Here is a 25,095-nt window from a genome sequence, read left to right on the forward strand (position 1 = left end):
ACACCTTTGCCACCACTCAACGAAACAAATTAGAGGAAACCTTCAAGACCATCAATAATACCCTTACTGGCCTAAAACTCACTAAAGTGGAGGAAAACAACAACAAACCGCCAATCCAAAATGTCGCAGTAGAGCGAACAGCCATTGGGGAACCTCAAAACAACATTTACAGGAAAACAATATGTACGGACCAAATATTGAACTACAGAAGCAATCATCCCAACACCCACCAATGAACCTGCATTAGAACATTATTTCAACGAGCCACCACACACCGCAGCACAGAGGAACTATGCAGAGCTGAGAAAAATCAACTATACTGTGTGTTCAAAAAGAACGGGTTCCCAATGAACGCAGTCTGCCGATTTCTCAGCAACAAACCTACCAACACACTGAAACAGCAGCTAATGAACTTGAAAGGCTCTGTACAGACAACCAGCAAAATTAACGTCATTTACAAAATACCATGCAAGAACTGTAACAAACATTACATTGGACAACCAGGCAGAAAACTAGCCACCAGGATACATGAACATCAACTAGCCACAAAAAGACATGAGCCATTCTCTAGTATCCTTACATACAGATGAGGAAGGAGACCACTTCGACTGGGGCAATACATCCATCTTAAGTCAAGCCAAACGGAGGCATGCACGAGAATTCCTAGAAGCATGGCATTCCAACCGGAACTCTGTTCCCAAACACATTGACTTGGATCCCATTTACCACCCCCTGAAAAAAGAGCAGGAAATGACATCACCAATCCAAGGAAACTTAAACACATAAATAGAATGCCACCAGTGCTTCATCCGGAGGCTCACTGATGTTACCTAGGACGTTGACGAAATGTCTGAAAACGAACCTTCCAGCTCAGCGAGTAAACCTACTGCCAGAACCTCAACCTGAGCTACAAATCTGCTCAAAACTCGCTAGATTTGAGCTTTATAAAGAGTTGAGGAATTGAAGTGAGAACTATTTGGTGTGAAAGAGCAAACTTGAGCAGTAAAGGAGATGTGCAAATATTTTGGAGATCAAATTGTATAATGATCAGAATGTGGGAGACTAAAGTTAGAGGTGGTGGCTGTTGTGTAGAGTTGGGAAGAATAGATCTTAAATTTCCTGTTTGTAAACCTTTCTATAATCTTGTTTGTTCTATGATGGCACGATCATCACAATGCAATTTAGGCATTCTCTTAGAACAGAAATGATTTAATGTTTGTCATTTATGATTTTCATGAAGATTCGGCAGAATTGTCAAATTCTGTCTTCAAAATCCATTGCTGTAAAGCAGCACTTGACTTTTCCACACCTATTCAGTGACTTTAAATCATGTGCACGAGTGATGTGCTAAATATAACCCTTGGCACTTCGTGATTTCTGAACCTAAATGTTATGAGCCCTTTTGTTTTCAGTCCAGTCTATTCAGAGATCATTTTGACATGATTCTTCAAAACTTCATGCAATTTTCAAAATAATAGTAATTAATTCACGGGTAAAGCAATTGAAATGCTGCCAGTGAATATTTAATTCTCCATCTCAAGTGTTTGGCCTTTCAAAATTTAAATTGTTGGATTTCATTATTGTCTCATATTTTTGTGTTTGTTTCCTTAAAGTTGAATTATGATGTAAATTGTGTGAACAAGTCGAAGTGCAAAGTTTTTGTTCCTTGTTAGATTCTCGATATGTGTGCAGCACCCGGATCAAAGACTGCTCAGCTGATTGAGATGCTGCACTCTGATATGAACGTTGCCTTCCCAGGTAATTCTTTTTTTCTGATGGTTGGACATTCAAACTCTGCATTGTCAAAGTCTCTGCCCTGCTATTTTTATCACTGAAGAATAGACCTTCTGCGAATCACTATGACATCAATACCTGCGAATGGCAATCTCAATGTAATAACCTGATGAATTGAAAATGCAGTGTTCTGTCAATCCTGGTTTAACATGATAAATGTGAATCCCTGTTTTATAAATTTGATTTGACAAATTATTACATTTTACAGGTTATATTGTAGATTAATTTCCTGTTTCAAATAAATATCCCTTTGAAAGTGGCACCCCAATATGCAATGGGCAAAACAACCGGATGTAAAATGTTATTTGATACTACTTTTAAGATTCCTGACCTTGTTTTCGCTCTCCATTTATATAAAGATTCTACACACACTGGACAAATATGTGTTTAAAAATCAATTCCATGCTTATTCTTTTTTATCATTTTATGCACTTAAAACCTTGCTATGAATGCAACTGTGTCAAACTAGAAGGCAAACAGTCATTATTCTTGGCTGAATTCTCTTCCTGATTTTGTTTGGTCTAATTGAAATTATTAACACACTGTCCTCCCTTATTTCTTGCAAAATATAACAAATGTTTTCTGTCAGCATCACTTATTGTTTTTGCAAATAAGTGTAGAATGTAAATTGGTTTTGAGAGACAATCATTATTAACAACAGGTGGGAGACTTCATCTGCTCTTTGCATATTGCCAGAAGGGTAAGCCAGCTTGATGCTATTGCTAAATCTGTTTAGATTTTAATGTTCAACGTATTAAGGATATCACTGCTTTTATTTATCATTGGTGATGTAGAAGTGGTGAGTGTAAAATGCAGTTAGGAAGGACGACTGCTGAGCACATGCACACTATTTTTAATCATTTACTGATTACCATGTCTTATTACATTAAATCAAATAACACTCATTCAAGAACAGATTTAAGTTGTAGATAAAGTAAATTGAATTTGAGGTCTGAATTATTTTCTGGGAGGTTGGAAGACAACTTTGCCATGGTTGAGAAAGCAAACAATTGAGTAGAGTCCATGAGCTGAGATTTTGTCATAATTGATTCAGGGGGACCCTAATTCTGTTAATGATTTCTCCCACGTTCATTATCTAGGGGTACCTACCTCGTGGTGTTTATAGTGAGAGTTATAAATGCAAAAGGAGTGCTACTTTTATTTGTTTGTTTAAAATCTCAGTCTGCTATCTTATGTTGTACTAGATGAAGATGGAGGCTGAAGTTGTTTTCCTTTTTACTTCTAGACTAATATTACAAACAAAGATTGAAGGCAGTAAAACGCATGGGATATGGAATGTAAAAAGTGGAATATGAGCCACTTACTAATGATTATTCAACTGTGGTTTGAGTATTCTTTGGCAGGAAGGGTTAAAGTTTGAGTATTGCTGAAAAAGGACACTTTATCAACATTTTGTACTCATTAGGACAATACTCAAGAATACGAATGTAAGGGAAAACCATCTTCTTATATTGTATGAAAGGAGAGTGCAAATTGGCACTGCACTCTGGTAGAGGTATTTCAATGGAGAATGCACCAAATGATATTGGTGAATGATAGCAGTTAGGTTTGGGTTAAATTTTAAACTAGGTGGGTTACTTCTGATTGCACCAGCTGATGGCTGTTACCTGTTTGAGTTGTAGCAGGGGTGATATGTACATCTGTCTGCAATGAACAGGCTCTGTGTGTTAATATATTTAGCTTCTGGCACTACACTGGCAGTCCCAAATTATTTGTCAGTGTAATTCTTCACGTACTCAGGATTATGTTGTCCTGTTACAGAATCATATCTGATGCTGGTGACTTTATTGCAAATTTGGCATGTGTGGGCTGGTTGGTTGTGTTCAGTATATTGTTTGCTGCAAACGGTTGAAGAGTTGGACAAAATCCAAGTTGGACCCTACTTGGAATACTGTGAGCAGATCTGGGAACCACAATTTAGGGGGTGCAATGAAGTTTTAGAAGAATGATACCTGGACTTCAGGGATTATGTTATGAAGAGAGCTTATCCAGAATTAAGCCTGTTTTCTTTCTAATTATGAAGGTTAAGGGGTGATCTGATCAAAGCCTTCAAGATATTAACAGGAAAAGAACAGAATCGATAAAGATCAACTATTTCCACTGGTTGGGGATTCTAGAACTTGGGGTCTTAATCTAAAGGTTCGGGCTCGTCAATTCAGAAGAGCTGTTTAGAAGCTTATCTATACGCAGAGGGTGGTACATGTTTAAACTCTCTTCCATAAATGGCTGTGGATGCTAGAGCAGTCATTAATTTTAAATCTGAGATTGATGAATTTTTGTTAAGCAAAAATATTAAGGGATATGCACCAAAGGCAGGTACGTGGAGTTAGGCCACGGATTAATCATCTCATTGAATGGCAGAACAGGCTTGAGAGACTGAACAGCCTATTCCTGTTCCTTTCAGCCGTTTGATTTGATCTTCTGAGGAAGGATCAACAGACCCAAAACGTTAACTCTGATTTATCTTCACAGATGCTGCCAGAAATGCTGAGCTTTTGCAGCAATTTCTGTTTTTGTTTCTGATTTTCTGCAGTTCTTTCGGTTTTTATTTGGTGTTATAGCGGTATGAAAATTCATCTAACATATTACTCGTATGTGGGCAAACGTTTTGCCTCAACTACAGCATTCTGTTAGAAGTGAGCATTGGTCAAGGAGTTGTCCTTTAAAAACTTGAGTCACTCTGTCTGACTTCAAATGTAAACAAAACAGGGCCATTAGCTGTCAGTCATCATTAACTGATGTGTTTTCCATGTCACTTGCCAACTAATCAGCACTCTTCTCTCGACTAAATGTTGTTATCCTTTACATTGGTATTTATGCGATTTGTTCTGTTGAATGCTTTGGCAGAATGTATTTATTCAGCAATTCTCAAGTTCTGTATGATCTCACAACCTATTTAATTTGTTTTTGTTCCTCCATCACATTTTAGTCATGGAATTTGATACTAATATTTTGTTCCTTTTTTTTATAAGAGGGTTTTGTAATTGCTAATGACGTTGACAACAAGCGGTGTTACCTGTTGGTTCATCAGTCAAAGCGCTTGCATAGCCCTTGTATTATGGTAGTGAATCATGATGCATCGAATATACCAAGATTGCAGATGATGGGCAGTGATGGTCAAAGGAATATTCTCTTCTATGACCGGATTTTGTGTGATGTACCATGCAGGTATAGTGGTGTGCATGCCATAAACGTGTTACTATATTTTATTGTTGGAAGAAATTCCTTTTTATTTACAGCTAAGTATCCTTCAAGTAGCTGCATGCCTTTCACAAACACAAATTTCTGTACTGATTCATGGTAATTTCATAATTATCCTCGTATTTAAATATTGCACTTAACTTCTTCATTATTACAAGGAAGAAATGTAATTCTCTGCATTTTGTGTCTCTAGTTTGCACTTTTAATTATGCTGTATAATTGGAAGCAAGCATTATAAAACTCTGAAGGTGAACCAGTAAATGTAAGGTTACTTATAGTTAAAATTTTGTGAGCATTTGGAGTATGCTAATGTGACAGAACATTTGAGAAATAATTACTTACTGCAAAACATTAAAGATCTACTTAAATGGCCTGTAATAGGTAATTTGGGTTCATTGTTGTGAAGGAGATGAACAAAAGTAAAATCTCATAGAAGTAAGCATTTTAAAGGTTAAAATCCTGTTGTTTCTCTCTGTATATTCAAAATGTTTATTTATTGGTGATTCTTTCCTCTGAAAGGGGGTAGAGAGAGATTCCCCTGGCAGGGAGTTTTGTCATGACGTTTGTTGCCATATATGAACTGCCAATAATGCAGAACAATTTGCATGAGGCTTTATTTTCCATTGAGCTGCAGCATCCAGTCAATTGATATTCTCAAATTAATAGTACAGGGGGTCCCTGACTTCAGAACAGGTGTACTTATGGACACAATCCCACACAGAGTTGTAATTTAAAGCAGCCAACATAAGAGCATTTCTTGTATTACAAACAGCTATTTTATATTGTCTGGCAGTGTGTTCCAACTTGGTTGCAAATTGACTTGCAAATGTACTTAAAAACAGAACCTGTCACAACCCGAGGACTGCCTGTGTTTATCTTGTCCTGTCAGGGAAATTCACTAACATGAAAGAGTAGGCATTGGATTTGGGCAGCTTGTACACAAGTCTGTCTGTTAACTAGTTCTTTTCAAATTTTGAGAATGTGCTTCTTTATGATTCTAGTGGTGATGCAACTTTGAGAAAGAATATTGATGTGTGGAAAAAGTGGACAACCAGCAACAGCCTCCAGTTGCATGGGTAAGACTATTAAGCTTCTCCATTGAGGATAGAGTCTTGTCTTCTGTTTATTTCTCAAATAATAGGTATTTTACCAATCTGCGCATTGTTTGGCTCACAGTGGCACATGGGCTGACTATTTTATTTCTGAATTGAGCTTCTGAAATTTGGAGTCCGGGTCAATAAAGAACAAGCATTGATATGGAAAGGATATGTTTTAGTGGAGTTGTTTTGAGGATATAAATATATTAGAGGTAGTTCAGAGGATATTTGCTAGATTAATACCTGACATGTGTTATCTTATGAGAAAAGGTTGGACAGGCTGGGCATGTTTCCACTGGGATTGAGAAGAGTGTGAGGGGTTACTTGATTTTTGTGTATAAGATTCTACACGATCTTGATGAGGTGGATGTGAAAAGAATGTCCTCTCCTCTCAGTCTGGAAACAGGGCACTGTTTCAAAATTGGGGGTTGGCCTATTCGGGCAGAGATGAGGGTTTTTTATTCCTGTCTGTTTAGAACACACTCAGAAAGTGCTGAAGGTGGAGTCATTTAATATTTTCAAGGCAGAAATTGATATATTTGTTTTGGCAAGGGACTCCAAGGTTATTGGGGATGGCATGTGGAATTAGACACAAGCAGGTAAGCCATACTCTTCTTGAATATCTTATTGAATAAGCCAAAAGCTTGTATCAATAAGATTACCTTATTGATATGCTTAAATCTTATTCAGGCTTAGGGACTGAATGGCCTACTTCTGTTCCTAGTTATCTGACCTGCATAGAAAGGAGTGAGGCGCTGGAGCTTCAGGATTTCAGAAGTCTTTTAATGTTATCCCAAGGAATTGATTGACTTAGAAAAAACCATTTGAGATAGTTATTTAGCAGAGTGATGGTATGCAAAAGATGTTTTGGTGAAATCCTGCAATATATGAATTCCACATATGCAATATTACACTGTTAGATTTGCTGTCCAGCAAAACTGGCCTCATGATAAACAGAACTTTGTTCCCTATTTCAGTATCCAAGTGAAATGACAAATGTTTCTCTATTATTTATCAGCATGTTCCTTTTGATAGAGGACTTTGTATCCCTTGAAAGCAGTTGGTTTGTTCTGTGGCTGGACAGCTGGTTTGCGATGCCAACCATATGGGTTCAATTCTTGCACCAGCTGAGGTTACCATAAAGGACATCTGAACCTCTCCCCTTGCCTGTGGCATCTCTCTCTAATGAGAGCGCAGCCCTATGGTTTGTTAGGACAACAGTGACTTGACCTTTATCCTTGTATTCCTTGCCTTTAGTCTCTGCGTAGTCACCATAACTTTAATATAATTTAGTCTTGACATTTCATAAACATTGAAGACAAAATCATTTATTTCACTTTTTTTTATTCTTTGGTGGGATGTAAGCATCGTTGGCAACACCAGTGGTTGTTGTCCGTCCCAAATTACCCCTGAGAACTTGGTAGTAGTGTCATCCTCTTAAGCCACTGCAGCCTATCTGGTATAAAATAACTTGTATTACTGTTCTTTCTGGGAAGGAGTACCAGGAATTTATCCCCATGATCAAGAAAGAATGGCTTGTGAGTTGTTTGCAGTCCATTAGAGAATGGAACATGTTGATATAAGAAGGTTAGCGAAGGTTATTACCTTGCACTTGTTGTGGAAAAAAATGTTACTTGCCACGGATTAGCCAAGCATGGGTATTGTCCAGATCTTGCTGCGTTGCTCCTCAGTAGGTGTTGTGAATGGCGCTGAGCATTGTGTAGTCATCAGTGAACATCCCACTTGTGACCTTATGATGGAGGCACCTTAACCTGAAAATGGTTGGGCCTGGAACACTCCTGCAGGAGTTCCTCAGCATAATGTCCTGCAGGCTGTAATGATTGGCTGCCTACAATTAAAACTATCCTCATATGTACCACCAATGACTTCAACCTTTGGAGAATTTACCCTTTGATTACCTTTTAACTTAAATTTTACTAGAACACCCTGATGCTGCTATAGGTCAACTAATGTAAAGTATGGTCCACCTTTGGAGATGAGTTGTTTTTGTCCATATTTAATCTGTAGTGAGGTTGGGGCTTTGTGGCCCTTGTAGAGCCAAAATGTGGTTGGGTGTGCAGGTTATTGCTGTCCACGTGTCACATGAAAACACCTTTGATCATTTCGATGATCGAGAGATGACTGGAATGCTACCTGGCAGAATTACATTTCTAATTTTTTGATGGATAAGACAATGTCCACATTGTCTGCTCGATACTATTGTTGTAGCTGTGCTGGAACAGGCTGGATAGGGACACAGCTAGTTCTGGAGAATAGTATTTCTGCCAGGATGTTGTTCGACCCCATACGTTTTGCTGTAAGTAGCAAATTGTTGATTCAGAGTTCAGCTATTTTTGCAATGTCACATGTAATGTTGATCACAGGAGGAGACCGAGATGGATCATTGAATAGGCACATCTGGCTGTGGCTGTCAGTGGTTGTACATCCTTCCATCTTGTGCAGTCTTGCATTCCTCATCATTGAGGGTGGAGATATTTGTGAAACTGTCTGCCCTGTTTGTTGTTTAATTGTCCACCATGATTCAAAACTGGATATGAAAATAAATTGATCTGTTGGTGTATGATTTCACTGTTTGTTTTGGAATAAGTCCTGTGTTGTAGTTTCACCAGTTTGGCTTATTTTGTTGATCTCCTGCCTTGCTGCTAACGGTAGGCTGAGAGATATGTCAGTCCATGAGGTTACAGATTGTGATTGAATTAAATTCTTTTGTTACTAATGGCCGACAAGACTTCAAGGATGCCCAGTTTTGACTTATTACCTGTTCAATATCAGTCTGTCAGTACCACACGGTTCAATTTGGATTAATATTGACAAGGATTCCTAACTAAACTTGAGAATGTTCATTCACAATTCTTAACCTCTCTGGAGCGAATCAGTCATTTTCTTCTTCTGTCTTGGAGGGTACCAGCCACTTGTCTCAGGCCTAGTTTGGCAAATGTCTCTCTTAGGACCTGGGTAGATTGGACAATAGTGGTATTGTGAGCCACACCTGATTGGTTGTGCAGGGGCAAGGGTTGGGGGGGGGGGGGAGCAGATGGAGGAAGGTGCCGAGGCAAACTCCAACAGAAAGATGCCAATTGAAATCAGGGGATTTCCTTGCTAATGTTTGTCGTGATGCCACGTTTTTTGAAGATTCCCAGGACCTGATTGTGTACCATTGTTTAGATTAGATTCCCTACAGTGTGGAAACGGGCCATTTGGCTCAACAAGTCCACACCGACCCTCCGAAGAGTAACCCACCCAGATCTGTTTCCCTCTGGCTAATGCACCTAACACCATGGGCAATTTAGCATGGCCAGTTCACCTGACCTGCACATCTTTGGACTGTGGGAGGAAACTGGAGCACCCGGAGGAAGCCCAGACAGGCACTAGGAGAATGTGCAAACTCCACACAGTTGCTGGAGGCTGGAATTGAACCTGGTCCTTGGCGCTGTGAGGCAGCCGTGCTAACCACTGAGCCACATGCCGCCTCAAGCCACCGTGGGATCTATTCCATCCACTATATTAGGCAGATAGATTTTCTATACACTGCTTGACATCAGCTTGGAGCATGGTTTTACTCTTGGGAATGCAGCATTGTCCAATAGTTTCTGTGCTGTATAACTCTTAAGACTTTATTGTAACAGAATTTATAAATGATCCAGTAATTGGGGTGCAAATGCTATCTGGTGCAATGAAAATCAGTTTTTGCATGTAGTTATTAAGTACGTATTAATAACTTTTGAAATCATTGAGATGATTGTGAACGTGTGACTATATCGGAAAAATATCTTGGACCCAGCCAGCTGCCTTATGAGTTTGCAGTGCCTGGCGGCTTTTCTCAAATATTTGGTTTGTGTTACAGAATTTTGATAACGTACTTTGACCTCATTAAAACGAGCAGCATTTTGTGTTCTATTATAATTATTTATTTGCTTTTTGTTTAGTTCTGATTTACTGAAGCACTTTGTAGAGCAAATTATCTGTCTCATTGAACTTTCATGTCTAAGCTTACAGCAAAGAATTGCTATCCGTGGTGTCGAGCAGTTAGCAGTTGGAGGCAGAATGGTTTACTCCACCTGTTCTCTGAACCCTATTGAAAATGAAGCTGTAATTGCAACTATTCTTGGGAAGAGTGAAGGTGAGAATGTTGAACGTTTGCATTCAATGCATTTTTGTTCAAAACAAAATTGTGAAATGTTTAAAATATAGGATAATACATGTAAGCTATAGTAATTGCTCTGGAGATCACTGCTTTGTAGTAATTTTAAAAAGAATAATCGTTTGAGGACAAAGTTCTGTTACGCTCAACTACTGAGGACGTATTTTCGGTTAAATTTCACTTCTAATTGTGGTTCGGAGCTTTAAACTCTTCCAAAAACTGGCATGTGTCGTTGTTGGTTTGCGAGTTCTATAAATTGGTTTACAAGGTGGGGCGGGCAGGAGGTATAAAGCTTTGCACTCTAAATCAGTTGACAAATGCTAATCTGTTGTAGGAACCCTTGAATTAATTGATGTTTCATCCGAGTTGCCAGGGTTGAAGCGAATGCCTGGCATAACATCATGGAAGGTAATTTTGTTTGTGCTGAAACTCTTCAATCCATCAAGCTTTCCCCTGTTCAAAATTCTCCGAACTGTCATGTTGTTAAATTGTTGAACTGCTATAAAGTCATTCAATTAAATCCTTCAGTCTACAATCAAAGCTGTTTTTAGTTACAACCGGCGATATGGAAATTTTGTAATTTTACAACTGAAAGGAAAGCATTTGAAAAGTATTGGATTTGAGTTACGGTCATAGAGGTGTACAGCATGGAAACAGACCCTTCGCTCCAACCCGTCCATGCCGACCAGATATCCCAACCCCATCTAGTCCCACCTGCCAGCGCCCGGCCCATATCCCTCCAAACCCTTCCTATTCATATACCCATCCAAATGCCTCTTAAATGTTGCAATTTGTACCAGCCTCCACCGCATCCTCTGGCAGCTCATTCCAAACACGTACCACCCTCTGCGTGAAAAAGTTGCCCCTTTGGTCTCTTTTATATCTTTCCCCTCTCACCCTAAACCTATGCCCTCTAGTTCTGGACTCCCCTACTCCAGGGAAAAGACTTTGTTTATTTATCCTATCCATGCCCCTCATAATTTTGTAAACCTCTATAAGGTCACCCCTCAGCGTCCGACACTCCAGGGAAAACAGCCCCAGCCTGTTCAGCCTCTCCCTGCTCAGATCCTCCAACCCTGGCAACATCCTTGTAAATCTTTTCTGAACCCTTTCAAGTTTCACAACATCTTTCCAATAGGAAGGAGACCAGAATTGCACACAATATTCCAACAGTGGCCTAACCAATGTCCTGTACAGCCGCAACATGACCTCCCAACTCCGGCACTCAATACTCTGACCAATAAAGGAAAGTGTACCAAATGCCGCCTTCACTATCCTATCTACCTGCGACTCCACTTTCAAGAAGCTATGAACCTGCACTCCAAGGTCTCTTTGTTCAGCAACACTCCCTAGGACCTTACCATTAAGTGTATAAGTCCTGCTAAGATTTGCTTTCCCAAAATGCAGCACCTCGCATTTATCTGAATTAAATTCCATCTGCCACTTCTCAGCCCATTGGCCCAGATCCTGTTATCCATTACACCTCCAATTTTGGTGTCATCTGCAAACTTCCTAATTGTACCTCTTGTGCTCGCATCCAAATCATTTATCTACAAAAAGTAGAGGGCCCAGTACCGATCCTTGTGGCACTCCACTGGTCACAGGCCTCTAGTCTGAAAAACAATCCTCCACCACCAGCCTCTGTCTTCTACCTTTGAGCCAGTTCTGTATCCAAATGGCTAGTTCTCCCTGTATTCCATGAGATCTAACCTTGCTAATCAGTCTCCCATGGGGAACCTTGTCGAATGCCTTACTGAAGTCCATATGGATCACATCTACTGCTCTGCCCTCATCAATCCTCTTTGTTACTTCTTCAAATAACTCAATCAAGTTTGTGAGACAAGATTTCCCACGCACAAAGCCATGTTGACTATCCGGTAATCAGTCCTTGCCTTTCCAAATACATGTATATCCTGTCCCTCAGGATTCCCTCCAACAACTTGCCCACCGAGGTCAGGCTCATCGGTCTATAGTTCCCTGGCTTGTCTTTACCACCCTTCTTAAACAGTGGCACCAAGTTAGCCAACCTCCAGTCCTCCGGCACCTCACCTGTGACTATTGATGATACAAATATTTCAGCAAGAGGCCCAGCAATCACTTCTCTAGCTTCCCACAGAGTTCTCGGGTACACCTGATCAGGTCCTGAGGATTTCTCCACCTTTAACCGTTTCAAGACATCCAGCACTTCCTCCTCTATAATCTGGACATTTTGCAAGATGTCACCATCTATTTCCCTACAGTCTATATCTTCCATATCCTTTTCCACAGTAAATACTGATGCAAAATATTCATTTAGTATCTCCCCATTTTCTGTGGCTCCACCCAAAGGCTGCCTTGCTGATCTTTGATCTTTGAGAGCCCTATTCTCTCCTTGGTTACCCTTTTGTCCTTAATATATTTGTAAAACCCCTTTGTATTCTCCTTAATTCTATTTGCCAAAGGTACCTCATGTCCCCGTTTTGACTGACTTGACTGAGTTTTCTATGTTTCGGGCATAAGCCCTTCTTCAGGAATGGCTTATGTCATTCCTGAAGAAGGGCTTATGCCCTAAACGTCGACTCTCCTGCTTCTCTGATGCTGCCTGTCTTGCTGTGCTTTTCCAGCAACACATTTTTCAGCTCTGATCTCCAGCACCTGCAGTCCTCACTTTCTCCTGACTTTTCTATGTGCTGTGTTTTACCTTGCTTTTGTTTTCTCCCAGTGCAGTATGAATATCGCTGTTCTTGGTTCGCAGCAGGGTGGGTGGGAATGGAAAAAACTGTGAAGGTATGAAGATAGTATTTTAAATTCACTTAAGCATTGCTTATATCTTTGGTTGTGAACTTTGTTATGTCAGGTAATGACAAGGGAAGGGCATTGGTATGCAGAGTGGTCAGAAGTACCAGAAAATAAACAGACTCAGATCCGTCCTACAATGTTTCCACTCAAAGACCCTGAGACGCTCAAAGCAATGAATCTGGAAAGATGGTTAGTGGTATTTAGTTCTTGTAATGTTACTGCTGTAATATATGTAATGTTTAAACCATAAATAGCTAATTTAAATTGTCGATACTCCTCTCGAAGAACATTAACTCCTGTTTTGAGTATTTCATTTAATTGATCAGAAGAGTAACTCGGATGTCCATGATTAATAAAAACATCAACCCATCATTACAGAATATACCATGAGTCTTTTTCCATTATGGCATGTTAACTTTGTCAGTGCTGTTATTTTAATCTATTGTTAACAGGTACTGATAATGAAGGAAATATTACATTAAATATAAAATTGGCTTAGCCTTTCCTAAGTACATCTATTTCATTCACTGAAGTGATTTATAGACTTGTAGATGTTTACAGTGCTGAATGAGGCCTTTTGGCCCATATGTTTGCACTGATGAACAAAAATATGTCTGCATTAATCCCATTTTCTCGCACTTGACCATCAACTCAAATATGTATCTAGACACTGCCCCTAAATGTTACCAAGAGTTTCTAACACCCCAGCCTGGCCCGCATCCTTCTCTGCACTTTCTGTCATGCAATCCACATCCTTTCTATTGTGTGGTGACCAGAACTCCACCCAGTATTTCAGTTGTTGCCCATCCAATGTTTTATATAGTTCCAGCATTATCTCACTGCTTTTGTATTCTATACCTCATCTAATTAAATCAAGCACCCTTCTTAGCCACCTTATCTGACTGCCCTTCTACTTTCAGTATCCTAACATTATTAGTGTAATCTCATGCCTTGTTAACTCTCCTGACTGCATTTTTGCACTGTTCAGAGCTGAATTCAATTTGCAGTGCTCTGTCTACCTGACCAGTCCATTGATATCCTCCTGCAGTTATGGCAATTCCCCCTCACTACTTATCACATTACAAATTTTTCTGTCCTCTGTGAACTTTTGGATTATAATCTCGATGTTTATGTCCACATCATGAATGTACACCATGCACAGCAAAGTACCAGCAATGAACCCTGAGGAACCCCACCAGAAACAGACCTCCAGCCACAGAAGCGTCCCCTACAATCGCCTTCTGCTTCCTACCCCTCTGTCAGTTTTGGTTCCAATGTATCATTTTACCTTGGAACCCATGGGCTCTTTCTTGAACACACTGCCGTGTGTGACCTTATCAAAAAATCTACCTAAAGTCCATGTAGACAAAATCAAGTACGTTAACTTGATCAATACTTCTGGTTACCATCTCAAAATTTGATCACATTTTTCAAACACTACCTTACCTTAACAAATCCATGCTGACTATTTCGAATTAATTTGTGTGTCTCCAAGTGCAGATATATTGCTGTTCCTCTTTCTAATAACCTTTCCACAACAGAGTAATGAAACATTTGTTGGATCAACTTTTAACCATGCAGCTTAGTTTGTAACAGTAGCTTATGTACAAATTGCACAAATTTGAATCCGTTAAATGGTTCTCTGGTAGTTTTTTTTCCTGAATGTGCATGTCACTGGTGCTGAATTTCCACCTTGAACTGGTGCAGTTCGTGTCAGTTTCTTAGCAAATTGCTTGGATTTCAAATTTCGGTCAGGTCAACCTTATTGCAAGTTACTGGTAATTAAGAAGGGGATACTAAGCACCCTTTTATCTATGTGAAAGTATCAAAACTTCTGATTATTCTCCTTACTTATTGGCATGTTGATTGTAAAAAGAATAAAATGGCAAGCTTTTTTTTGAGAAGATTATATATGTTTGACAATACTACATATAACTTGTATGATAATTGACTCATCTGAAAGAAAAGTACAGTTAAGGTGTCACTTGCCTTATACGACTACTGAATTTATTTACAGCATTCGGATACTTCCTCACCATCAAAATACTGGAGGATTCTTTGTTGCTGTTTTGGAGAAAAAGGCTCCAATGCCTTGGAACAAGCGAGAACCAAAAGTATGGTAGTGTGCCTGTTTGAAATATTTGAATAATGATCTCTGTACTTGAAATATTGTACATGTGTTTTTTTTAATTCCTGGCTTTTACTGTTCCACAATGGTACTCATAGGGACAGTGTTCCTACCTCTGTATTGCATATTTGGCTGATAAAGTGTGCAAGTGTCCAGGTTATTGTCTTTTGAACAGACTTTCAAGTCTGCTTTGTACTAATTACCTCCCTTGCTCCTCTGTCTCTTCTCCCCCACCCCGACTTTGATATCTTCCAGTCACTGTAAACCACTGACCCAAGAAAATCCCTTTCAAGGTCTGGGTTGATGGGGCCCGACAGCCTTTCAGCCACATAGCCCCCTTCTGCCTCACGTGTATATTTCTAATTATCCCAGACACTGATTTTTGTTTTGGAAACAATGGAAGGATAGCATACGAGTTTGAAGATGCCAAGCCCTTAAGGTGGCTGGAGTCTGTTCTTCGGTTTCCCAATCTGAAGCACAAGATTGGTCGGGGAGACTGAAAATGCGTGGGGATTGAGGATCAACCTTGCTTGAGGTAATTTATTAATCATTTTAATCTATGTCTTTTGGCAGCTGAGACATAAAGGAATGGTGGCTGATTCCCTAGTTGAAGACACCAATGAAAAATCTGCAGAAATGGAAGAAAGTAAAACTGAAGAAGGTGAAGTATCATCAGCCAGCAAAGAGGGTATTTGTTGGTAAGTTGAACCGTAATTTGCCGAGCTCATGAAAAATTTATTCCAGTGTAATTTGCCTTCTATATTTTTTTTAAAATTAATGCTTGGTGCAGAAGTGGAATGGTGTCTCAGTTTTTCAGGGACCACAGCAGCAGTTCATGTTGTGGGGTAGCATACTGTAGATTTGAGCTGGTGAACTGTCTGACGAGCGATTTACAGCTTGTCGTGTGGCTGAGGGAGACAGGGTCGAAGCTTTTATGTTGGAGAAGGGAAATCTGAGGTCATCACACAACTTAATAAATTGATGAAAGCCCAGTGTCATGTCTATGTGCATTTACTTTCATGCATACACAAGGAGAGGCAGTCTTATCACTAAGCGCAAAATTAATTGTAGAGAGTTACAGACAACTCCAAGCTTTATATTAAAATATACCAACATATGTGTTGCAATAGCCATATTTCTTCACCTGTGTGTCTTATGTTATCAACTTCTTCCAGTTTTCACAAGCATTGTCCATGTTTCACCCAAGGCTCACTCTTTCTTCCTGATGATGTAATTCCTGTACTCCTAACCTGCCTTTGCATTTCACATTTTTGTAGTATGATTGAAAATTTAATTCTTCACACATTCAACCCCTTCAGTTGCTTTTGATAGTTTAACTTCAATCTTCGTGATTGGTTTCAAGATGTTAATTGTATAGGCATTGTGCAAGTTAGCTACCTCGATTAAAGTTTGAGTTGTGATCCAGGGAAACTGTAAGATGAGAATTGTTTTGCTTTCCTTTGCCCTTGTTAAACTTTGATGCATTTATCTGTTGGCTTTCAACTTTCATCATGGAGATTAACTGACTGCTTTTTCAAACTCTGCTTTATTGTCTAATCTTGTTTAATGCATTTATCAAGTCAAGTTAACGCCCATATAATTTCTCACTTTTCCTGTATCAGTGTTTTAATTGCTAAATTAAAAACATTTCTGACTCTTCAGATATTTTTAAGTGTTGACAATATGTCAGCATAAAGCAATTTTATTTGCTGACATGAGTAAAAAGTGAAGGTAAACTTTGAGACTGAGTTGAATCAGGAAGTTTCTTTTCAGCAATTTCTTGTAAATTTTGCATCAAAATAATTCTTGTGAAAATTCTTCTTTTTAATTGTCTTTAGTCCACCACCATCAAAGAAAATGAAACTGTTTGGGTTCAAAGAAGACCCCTTTGTCTTCTTGAATGAAGATGATCCAATATTTCTGCCAATTCAGTAAGAAATGTTTTGACTTCTTTGTATTTTCATGTCTGAATGGAAGTGAAAGCTTTAATAGTGACCAACAATTAAATTCCATTGGTTTGAATCATGCTGTGTTTTTGAATATCTTCTCCTAAGAGTTATGACAGCATCTGCTTAGAATTAATAGTAAGTTAAGTTAATAGGTATTTCAATTTGGAATAGATTCAAAAATTAAAATCTCTACCAGTGTGGAATGTTATTAGGTAACAAATCCATGAGCAGCATAGCTCAGAGATTCAGTCCATTGGAGTCTGATTCCTTTTATATTATTTTGAATATTTTTATTTTTCATTAATGTGATATGGGTCACATCCTTCATGACCCCTTGAACCGAATGGCTTGTTCATCATTCCAATAAGGCAGTTAAGGTTCAACCACCTATGGTGGGTTTGGAGTTGTATGTAGACTAGATCATGTAAGGACAATGGGTGTTTCTTGTATGACAATTATTGTCACCATTAGACGAGCTTTTCACTCATGATTTTTATCATTGAATTCAAGTTTCACCATTTGTCCTGGTGTGGTTCAAACCCTTGTCTCCCAAGCATTAGGCTGGGTCTCTAGATTATTTGCCCATCAAAACTGTCTCACTGTACTCCATACTTGTATGAGGATAGTGAATAGTTAGATGATTGAGAAGGATAGGGGCTGGCGGATGTGGTGGATAGAAGTCTAAAACTGGAATAAGGTGCTCGATGGTGAATATAGTGGATATTTTCACACCAGTTGGTACAAGAAAGTGCACAGTATTTGGAGAGGGGTTATGGTCAGTTTACAGAGTGGTTGTTGTAAACTGTGATGGGGAAGGAGTGGGGAGGCAGGGTTGGTGCTAGAGGATGCTGAAAATGTGTTGCTGGAAAAGCGCAGCAGGTCAGGCAGGCATCGAAGGAGCAGGAGAATTGACGTTTCGGGCATGAGCCCTTCAGGAATGAGGAAAATAAGTAATGAGGAATGAGCTCATGCCCGAAACGTACTGCTTCTGCTCCTTGGATGCTGCCTGACCTGCGCTTTTCCAGCAACACATTTTCAGCTCTGATCTCCAGCATCTGCAGTCCTCACTTTCTCCTTGGTGCTAGAGGATGCCCTACAGTTTGAGTTAAAAAAATTTTGAATGATATTACAGATTCAGCGTTTTGATTCCAAGACTGAGGCTGTATCAATTTGCTTATTTAATTCATGGGGCAAATCAGAAGCTTTAATTTCCAGCTGCCTGGCTTCATGAACCACCCAGTTGCATCTATTGAGACAATACATAGAGTCATTAAGCTTAGAAACAGGCCCTTCAGCCCACCATATATATATATGCCGACTGACATAATACCAAATTACACTAATCCTGCCTTTGGTCCATAGCCTACTATGCCCTGGCATTGTAAATGCTCATCCAAATGTTTCTTAAATGCTACAAGATTACCTGTCTCCACCACTCCCTCAGACAGCATGTTCCACGTTTCTACTATCCTCTAGGTGAAATAATTTTTTTCTCAGATCTCTTCTGAACCATTTACTCCTCACCTTAAGCTTACCCCTCTGGTATTCAGCCATTAGCCATGAGGAGAGGAGTCTCATGATTGACTCTGTTTATATCTCTCATAATTTTGTACACCATAATTAGGTCCTCCCTCAGCTTCCTCTGTTCTACAGAAAATAAACCCAACCTATTCAGTCTGTCCCCACAACTGAGACTTTTCACTTCAGGTAGCATCCTCTTCCATCTCCTCTGCACCCTCTCCACTGCAATCACGTCCATCTGACATGTGTGGCGAGTAGAACTGCACCCAGTATTTCATCTGTGGCCTAACTAATGTTTTATCAAGTTGTAACAAGACTTCTGTTCTATGTCCTAACTAATGAATGCAAGCATCCCATATACCTTCCTCACTGATCTGTCTACCAGTGGTGCTGCCTTCAGGGATCGATGGACTTGTACACCAAAGTCCCTTCCTCCTTCAAGTCTGTTAGGAATCTATCATTTGATGTTTATACTTTCCCTTTTTGGACTTCCCATGCTCAACAGGATTAAATTCCATTTACAATTGCATTGCCCAATTTGTGGGCTGATCAGTACAAAACTGTAGCCTGAGATCATCTTCCTGACTATCATCAACTGCAATTATATTCATGTGACCTATAGATTTACTTATTAAACCTCCTACATTCACATCCAAGTTTTTAGATTAGATTAGATTAGATTACTTACAGTGTGGAAACAGGCCCTTCGGCCCAACAAGTCCACACCGACCCGCCGAAGCGCAACCCACCCATTCCCCTAATTTACCCCTTTACCTAACACTACGGGCAATTTAGCATGGCCAATTCACCTAACCTGCACATCTTTGGACTGTGGGAGGAAACTGGAGCACCCGGAGGAAACCCACGCAGACACTGGGAGAATATGCAAACTCCACACAGTCAGTCGCCTGAGTCGGGAATTGAACCCGGGTCTATGGTGCTGTGAAGCAGCAGTGCTAACCACTGTGCCACCGCATTCCTTCTTTATATGTTTGGCTTGCTCTCGCATTACATCTATTCTGTGTCTATTCCACTACCAAACCAGTTTAAACCTCCCAGCAAAAATATGGGACCCATTCCAGTTCTGGTGTGTGGTCTGTCTAGCTACTCTAGAAACTGTTGCAATGATCCAAAAATCCGTAGCCCTCCCGCCTACACTATCCCTTTAGCCACATGTTCATCAGACTCATCTTCCTATTCCAGTACTCAGTGGCAATACAAGTTTTTTAATTTGGAAATGTTCCCAGAAATACTTTTATTTATGTATAAAGCAGGTCATGTAAAAAAATAAAGAAGTACATTTGTATATTTCCGACCAAAACAGTTAATTGTGGAATAGTTGGGATTTGGAGTTTGAAGTGAAACTGAGTGGTAAATATGTGGGCAAAATCTTCAAACTCTAGTTTGGCTATTCAAGATTGAAATCGAGAGACATTTAATCCCTCATATGAGTGGGAAACTAGAACTTGCTTTCTTCCCTTCAAAAGACAATCAATGTTTAACAGAAAAACAAACGAGTATCAAAGGCAGGTAAATGGAATTCAAATGAAGATCCCCTATAATCCAGTTGAATGTCAAAATAGGTTGAGGTTCTGAATGTCCTACCTATTACAATTATGCTGTTCATAAAATGACACAAATATTGTCCATTTAAATATCATGGAATAACCACAAAACAATTCAAAATTAGGAAATGAAAAGGGAATATATGAACTGGAAGTACTGGCATTGGGAAGAACTTTTCTGAGTATAATGTTTGTCTTAAATTTAAATGTTGTGATTCAACATGAGATTGTGTTCAGAAGCACTTGCGGTTCAGTCTCATTCTTGAATTGCTTTGTCATCTGTAAGTCACCTGTAGTCTTTTAATTGTTGAAGCAAACCTGTTCTTTGCTGTGTTAGAGTATTGTGTTTGCATAAAATAGTCAAGGTGGTACAGTTGTCCAAACTCTTCTGTGCAGATAAATGCCAGTTATCTCAGTGATACATCTTGTGTTAAACTTTGAAGCACCTTCTGGATTGGAATGTCCGACCTGCTAATTGATCTTATCAAGACTTATGCAACACCGTATGCAAGTCTAACCAAGCTGAAGAATAATTGAAACATTAAGTTTCACTATTTTTGTTAAGTGCATGTCCATGAAAGTGAAGTGTTTCAAACACTGATGACTGCAAACGTTACTGGGTGTATTTGTCTGTGTTGTTGGTACGGATGTCCTGTTAAATTGTCTGATGTATAAGAGAAATGTGAGACATCTTATCAAAATACTAAAACAATTTTTAATAGGAAATTTTATCAATTGGATCCATCTTTTCCAAAGTCGAATGTCCTTACTCGGACGCATGAGGGAAAGAAGCGTCATCTCTACATGGTTTCAAAGGAACTAAGAAATGTGCTTCTCCATAACAGTGAACGAATGAAGGTTGTTGACAGTTTCCTCTTGCTTTTTTTAAAAAAAATTCTAGCTTCTAATGGTAGACTTTTGGAGTCATTAAGAATTTTCATTTGGGGAGGTCTGTTTCTAGTTTATCATGCATTTACTTGTTAAAGATTGACCTGGTCTGCGACAGGCACTCTGTTTGTTCAGACTTCAGGTTTGAGGTATGCTTTTAAACAAACTTGCTTTTCAAGCCTATTTTCAGCTGATGTGAACCCTGCCTTAATAAGTTAGTCTTACATTATTAAAGGAATGCTAAGGAAGGGGAAATATGACTCACAAAACTGAGCTGTTCATGTCGTCATGGTTATATGGCTCGTACGTGGGAAAAGTGATACAACTGTTTTATTCTCCTAGGTGATTAACACAGGTATTAAAGTTTTGAGTCGCAATAACGATGGAGAAGAATTTGGCTGTGCCTTCAGATTAGCACAAGAGGTAATAATGCTCTTGTTATTTGCAGATTATCGGTGGTGATGTGATACTGGCTTTTTGTTCAGAAATAACTTTTTATTTCTCCTCTTTTAGCAGTTGGCTAACTTTGCAGTGCATTTTTCATTACACAAATTAAGATTTCAAGTAACAAAAGACTAAATGATTGTTGATTTCATTTTAAAAAATGTGAAGTTCTTTATTCAAGTCAGTCATATTCAGATATTTGATCTGTTAACTTGAAATCTATGGATGTTAGCAACATTTGGGGAAAATCTTGAAGGCCTTGCAATTGCGTATAACGTCTGAGAGTGGCACTGTGATCATTCTTGTAATCTCATCAAATATTTCTGTGAGATTTTTGTCTGATGCTCACCGACAATTTCCTGAAAAACCATTTGGTGTGCTTTCTTGGGGGGGGGGGGGGAGATTGTCACGCTTCTTTCTTAATTAAAAGGGTAAAATGTAATATTTCGTGGAAATAGATGTTTTTTATTCACTGAATTATCTTCGAAGTTTTAGCTTTTCAAGCACTCTTCCAAGAACCCGACTTAGCATGTTGGTGCAATTAAAATTTATTTTGGACAGTTTGTGTATGCAGTTGACCCTATTGCAAGATGCAGCAGAGTTGTTGAAATATTCTTCTTCCATGCTCTTTGGTTACTTCTGAATTATTCAAACATCTGAAGAGCAAATTTCAAAAGCTTCGTTTAGGCAAAATTGACTTGCTTTATATGTGTACATGAGAAAACGATAGTTCCAATTATGCACCTCAAACCATTTTGTGTAATGTAAGCGTCAGGGAGCGCATTAAATTAAAAGACTCAAAACTTCTCTCAACCTTAGCTGAGTTCATTTTTCAAGCAATAAGTTAGTTGGCTTTGAAACCAAGTATTTATGACAATGATTGATGATGGTGTTTGCAGTTGGAGACAGTTAGTGTTGCTGCGAGGACAGCTGCCAGACAAAGTGAGTCAGAAAAAGCAGCCTTTAATTTGCTCCTGGTGATCACTTGTCACAGTGATTATAAACTAACATTTAAAATTTTCTAACACCTGTGCAGCAATGTCTGTCTTCATCTTAATTTAAATTCTTTGAACCAAACAACAAATTTAGTTGCTTTTTGATAGCTGTAATTATCAGCAATGACTTGGAGGAACAACAGTCACCTCAGCAGTACCTCTCGCCTGTAGCATCATTTGATTGGATTATGGCTGATCGATACCACAACTCTTTTTACCCTTTTATTTCTATTTCCTTTGATGCTCTCAATTAATTGAACTTCTTCAATCTTGAGTCTGTTACTTTCAGTTGACCTGCATCATCAACAGCTGTTTGATAGGATGTGTTCTTATCTCTGCAACAAATTTGTATCTAAATTCCCTTTTCTGGGATTATATACCGAGGCAATAATTACTGAAGCTAATCATTTGTCATTTATCATGTGTCATTTTCAAGAACCTAGATCACATCACACTTCAATTTGCTAAACTCCATAAGGTAAAATCAATCTTTAAAAATGACTTCTTAATCAGCCAGTTACAGCATATTACAGCACAGCTTTGAGACTGGTGGGATTTGAACCCTGGTCTTTTGGCCAGATACAGAGACACTGCACCACAAGACCCCTCAAAGTCAAGCTTATGCAAGCAATCTTAATTTACCTCTTCAAGTTCAGACGTGATTTTGGCAAATGTGGGCTGTACTCTCTGCCCTGTGTAGTTTTCTTGAGAGTTGGTGTCCATAACTTAACATAGTACTCTAGATGGGATTTTGCTGATGGAAAGAATGTTTAGTCTTTCTTGCAGATGAGACAGACAAAGAGCGATGGGTGTTGTGGAATCCATCATTAAACATAACTTGAATTTTTTGCAACAATCCCTTTATGAGTCACTAAATCATCTTTGCCATTCATGGGTCCTGCACCCAATTATTACAAAACCTTTGCTGTCCCTTTTACTAACAAATGAGGAATTAGCAGTGAATGAAACCTTGCACTCTAACGATAGTTGTACCAAATTGCAGATTCACCTTCTGGAAATTATTTGATTTGCGGTGGTAGATAAGTAGGACAACAAATAAGACCACAACCATGATAGCTGTGGGAGGAAGAGTTAGTTGACCATTCTAGCAGATTCAGTATTATCTGTAGAGTGAGAAACAAAGTAGTCACAGACTCAAGCTGCTGAGTTTCTCCAATAATTTCTGTTTTCATTCAGGTTTCCAACATTACCTGCAGTATTTTGTTCTTATTTGGATGAACCAATTTTGTTGAGAAGCAAACTCGGTCATTGAAGCTTTTTAAGAAGATTCTTTTTTGTTAAAATAAAATATTTAGTTAAAATTGATCTGATTTGTATTTAGAACTCCACCTCTGAGCTAGGGGATGGAATTGTCTACTGCAGCGAATTATCCTGAATTAAAATTAATAATTTTTCTGGGGAAAAAAAAACTTCAGGATTTTTGTTTTCTTAAAACCTCTCTCCTCCCCAGTGAGTGGGTAGCTTGGACAGGTTCTGTCTGAAATGGAATCATTTCATCCTAATGCAAATTGGAAAGATTTGTAAATTAAGGCGTTAAAATTTTGAAAAGCAGTATTTCAGACATGACATGCAGTAGAAGGGACACACTTTTGAGGGAACAATGGTTTGAATATATAGTTTGCAAAACACTGCAGCACTGGGTTTTCCTTTGTATATTTTTTTGGATCTCTTGCAGGCTATTTGATGAAAATTGATCTGCTATGGTTGTTCAGGAACACATGATCATTTGTATCAGGATGCTTGAAGGAAGATTAGATGGACTGCTTTTTTTGTTTTGTAGCAACTCTCGAATCCCTCCAGGTATTTCATCCCATTGATTCTGCACTGACCCTCCAAAGAGCATCCCACCCTAACGCCATGGGCTCTTAGTTAGCGGCCTCCTGTGTGACACCTTGTCAGAGCCCATCTTATAATCCAAATAGATCACGTCCACTGCCTCTGATTTGTCTAAATTGCTTATTACCATCTCAAAGAATCCTAACTGCGTTGTCAGGCATGATCTCCCCTTGATGAAGCCAAGCTGGTTCAGCTGTACCATGCAATTTTGAGTACTTGGAATACTTAATAATGGACTCTGAACATCTTACCAATGATTGAGGTCAAGCAAACTGGTCTATAATTTCCTGCTTTCTGTCTCCCTAGGAGTGTCACATTAGCTGTTTTCCATTCCTCTGGGATCCACCCTGACTTCAGTAACTCCTGAAAGATCAGCAGCAATGCCTCTACAATCTCCTCAGCTGTAAAACCATTAGACATAGGAGCAGAAATTAGGTCATTCAGCCCATTGAGTCTGCTCAACCATTCAATCATAGCTGAAGTTTCTCAACCACATTCTCCTGCTTTCTTCCCGCAACCCTTGATCCCCTTGATACTCAAGAACCTAACTATCTCTGTCTTAAATATACGCAATGACCTGGCCTCCATAGCCTTCATGGCACTGAATGCCTTGTATTCACCACTCTCTGGCTGAACTCCTTCAGAACTCTGGGATTTTACTCACCCATCCGGCTGATTTACCCCCATTCAGACCT

At 39.1% G+C, this 25,095-nt stretch overlaps 1 protein-coding gene across 2 annotated transcripts in view; it reads left to right on the plus strand.

Moving 5' to 3' along the window:
* nsun2 (NOP2/Sun RNA methyltransferase 2) overlaps positions 1-25,095 on the plus strand; it is a 52,974-nt gene that overhangs the window by 16,858 nt on the left and 11,021 nt on the right. For both annotated transcript variants that reach the window (XM_087987016.1, XM_043689630.2), the window contains exons 6-16: positions 1,674-1,758; positions 4,788-4,983; positions 6,018-6,092; positions 10,124-10,254; positions 10,610-10,683; positions 13,112-13,242; positions 15,071-15,167; positions 15,755-15,879; positions 17,020-17,112; positions 20,939-21,074; positions 21,447-21,527. In XM_087987016.1, coding sequence (XP_087843142.1) covers positions 1,674-1,758; positions 4,788-4,983; positions 6,018-6,092; positions 10,124-10,254; positions 10,610-10,683; positions 13,112-13,242; positions 15,071-15,167; positions 15,755-15,879; positions 17,020-17,112; positions 20,939-21,074; positions 21,447-21,527 — 1,224 coding nt within the window. The remainder of the gene's footprint in view (positions 1-1,673; positions 1,759-4,787; positions 4,984-6,017; positions 6,093-10,123; positions 10,255-10,609; positions 10,684-13,111; positions 13,243-15,070; positions 15,168-15,754; positions 15,880-17,019; positions 17,113-20,938; positions 21,075-21,446; positions 21,528-25,095) is intronic.

Source organism: Chiloscyllium plagiosum, unplaced genomic scaffold (genome assembly GCF_037043375.1).
Source record: "Chiloscyllium plagiosum isolate Xiang-an unplaced genomic scaffold, Cpla_swu_hap1 HiC_scaffold_5, whole genome shotgun sequence".
Lineage (NCBI taxonomy): Eukaryota > Metazoa > Chordata > Chondrichthyes > Orectolobiformes > Hemiscylliidae > Chiloscyllium > Chiloscyllium plagiosum.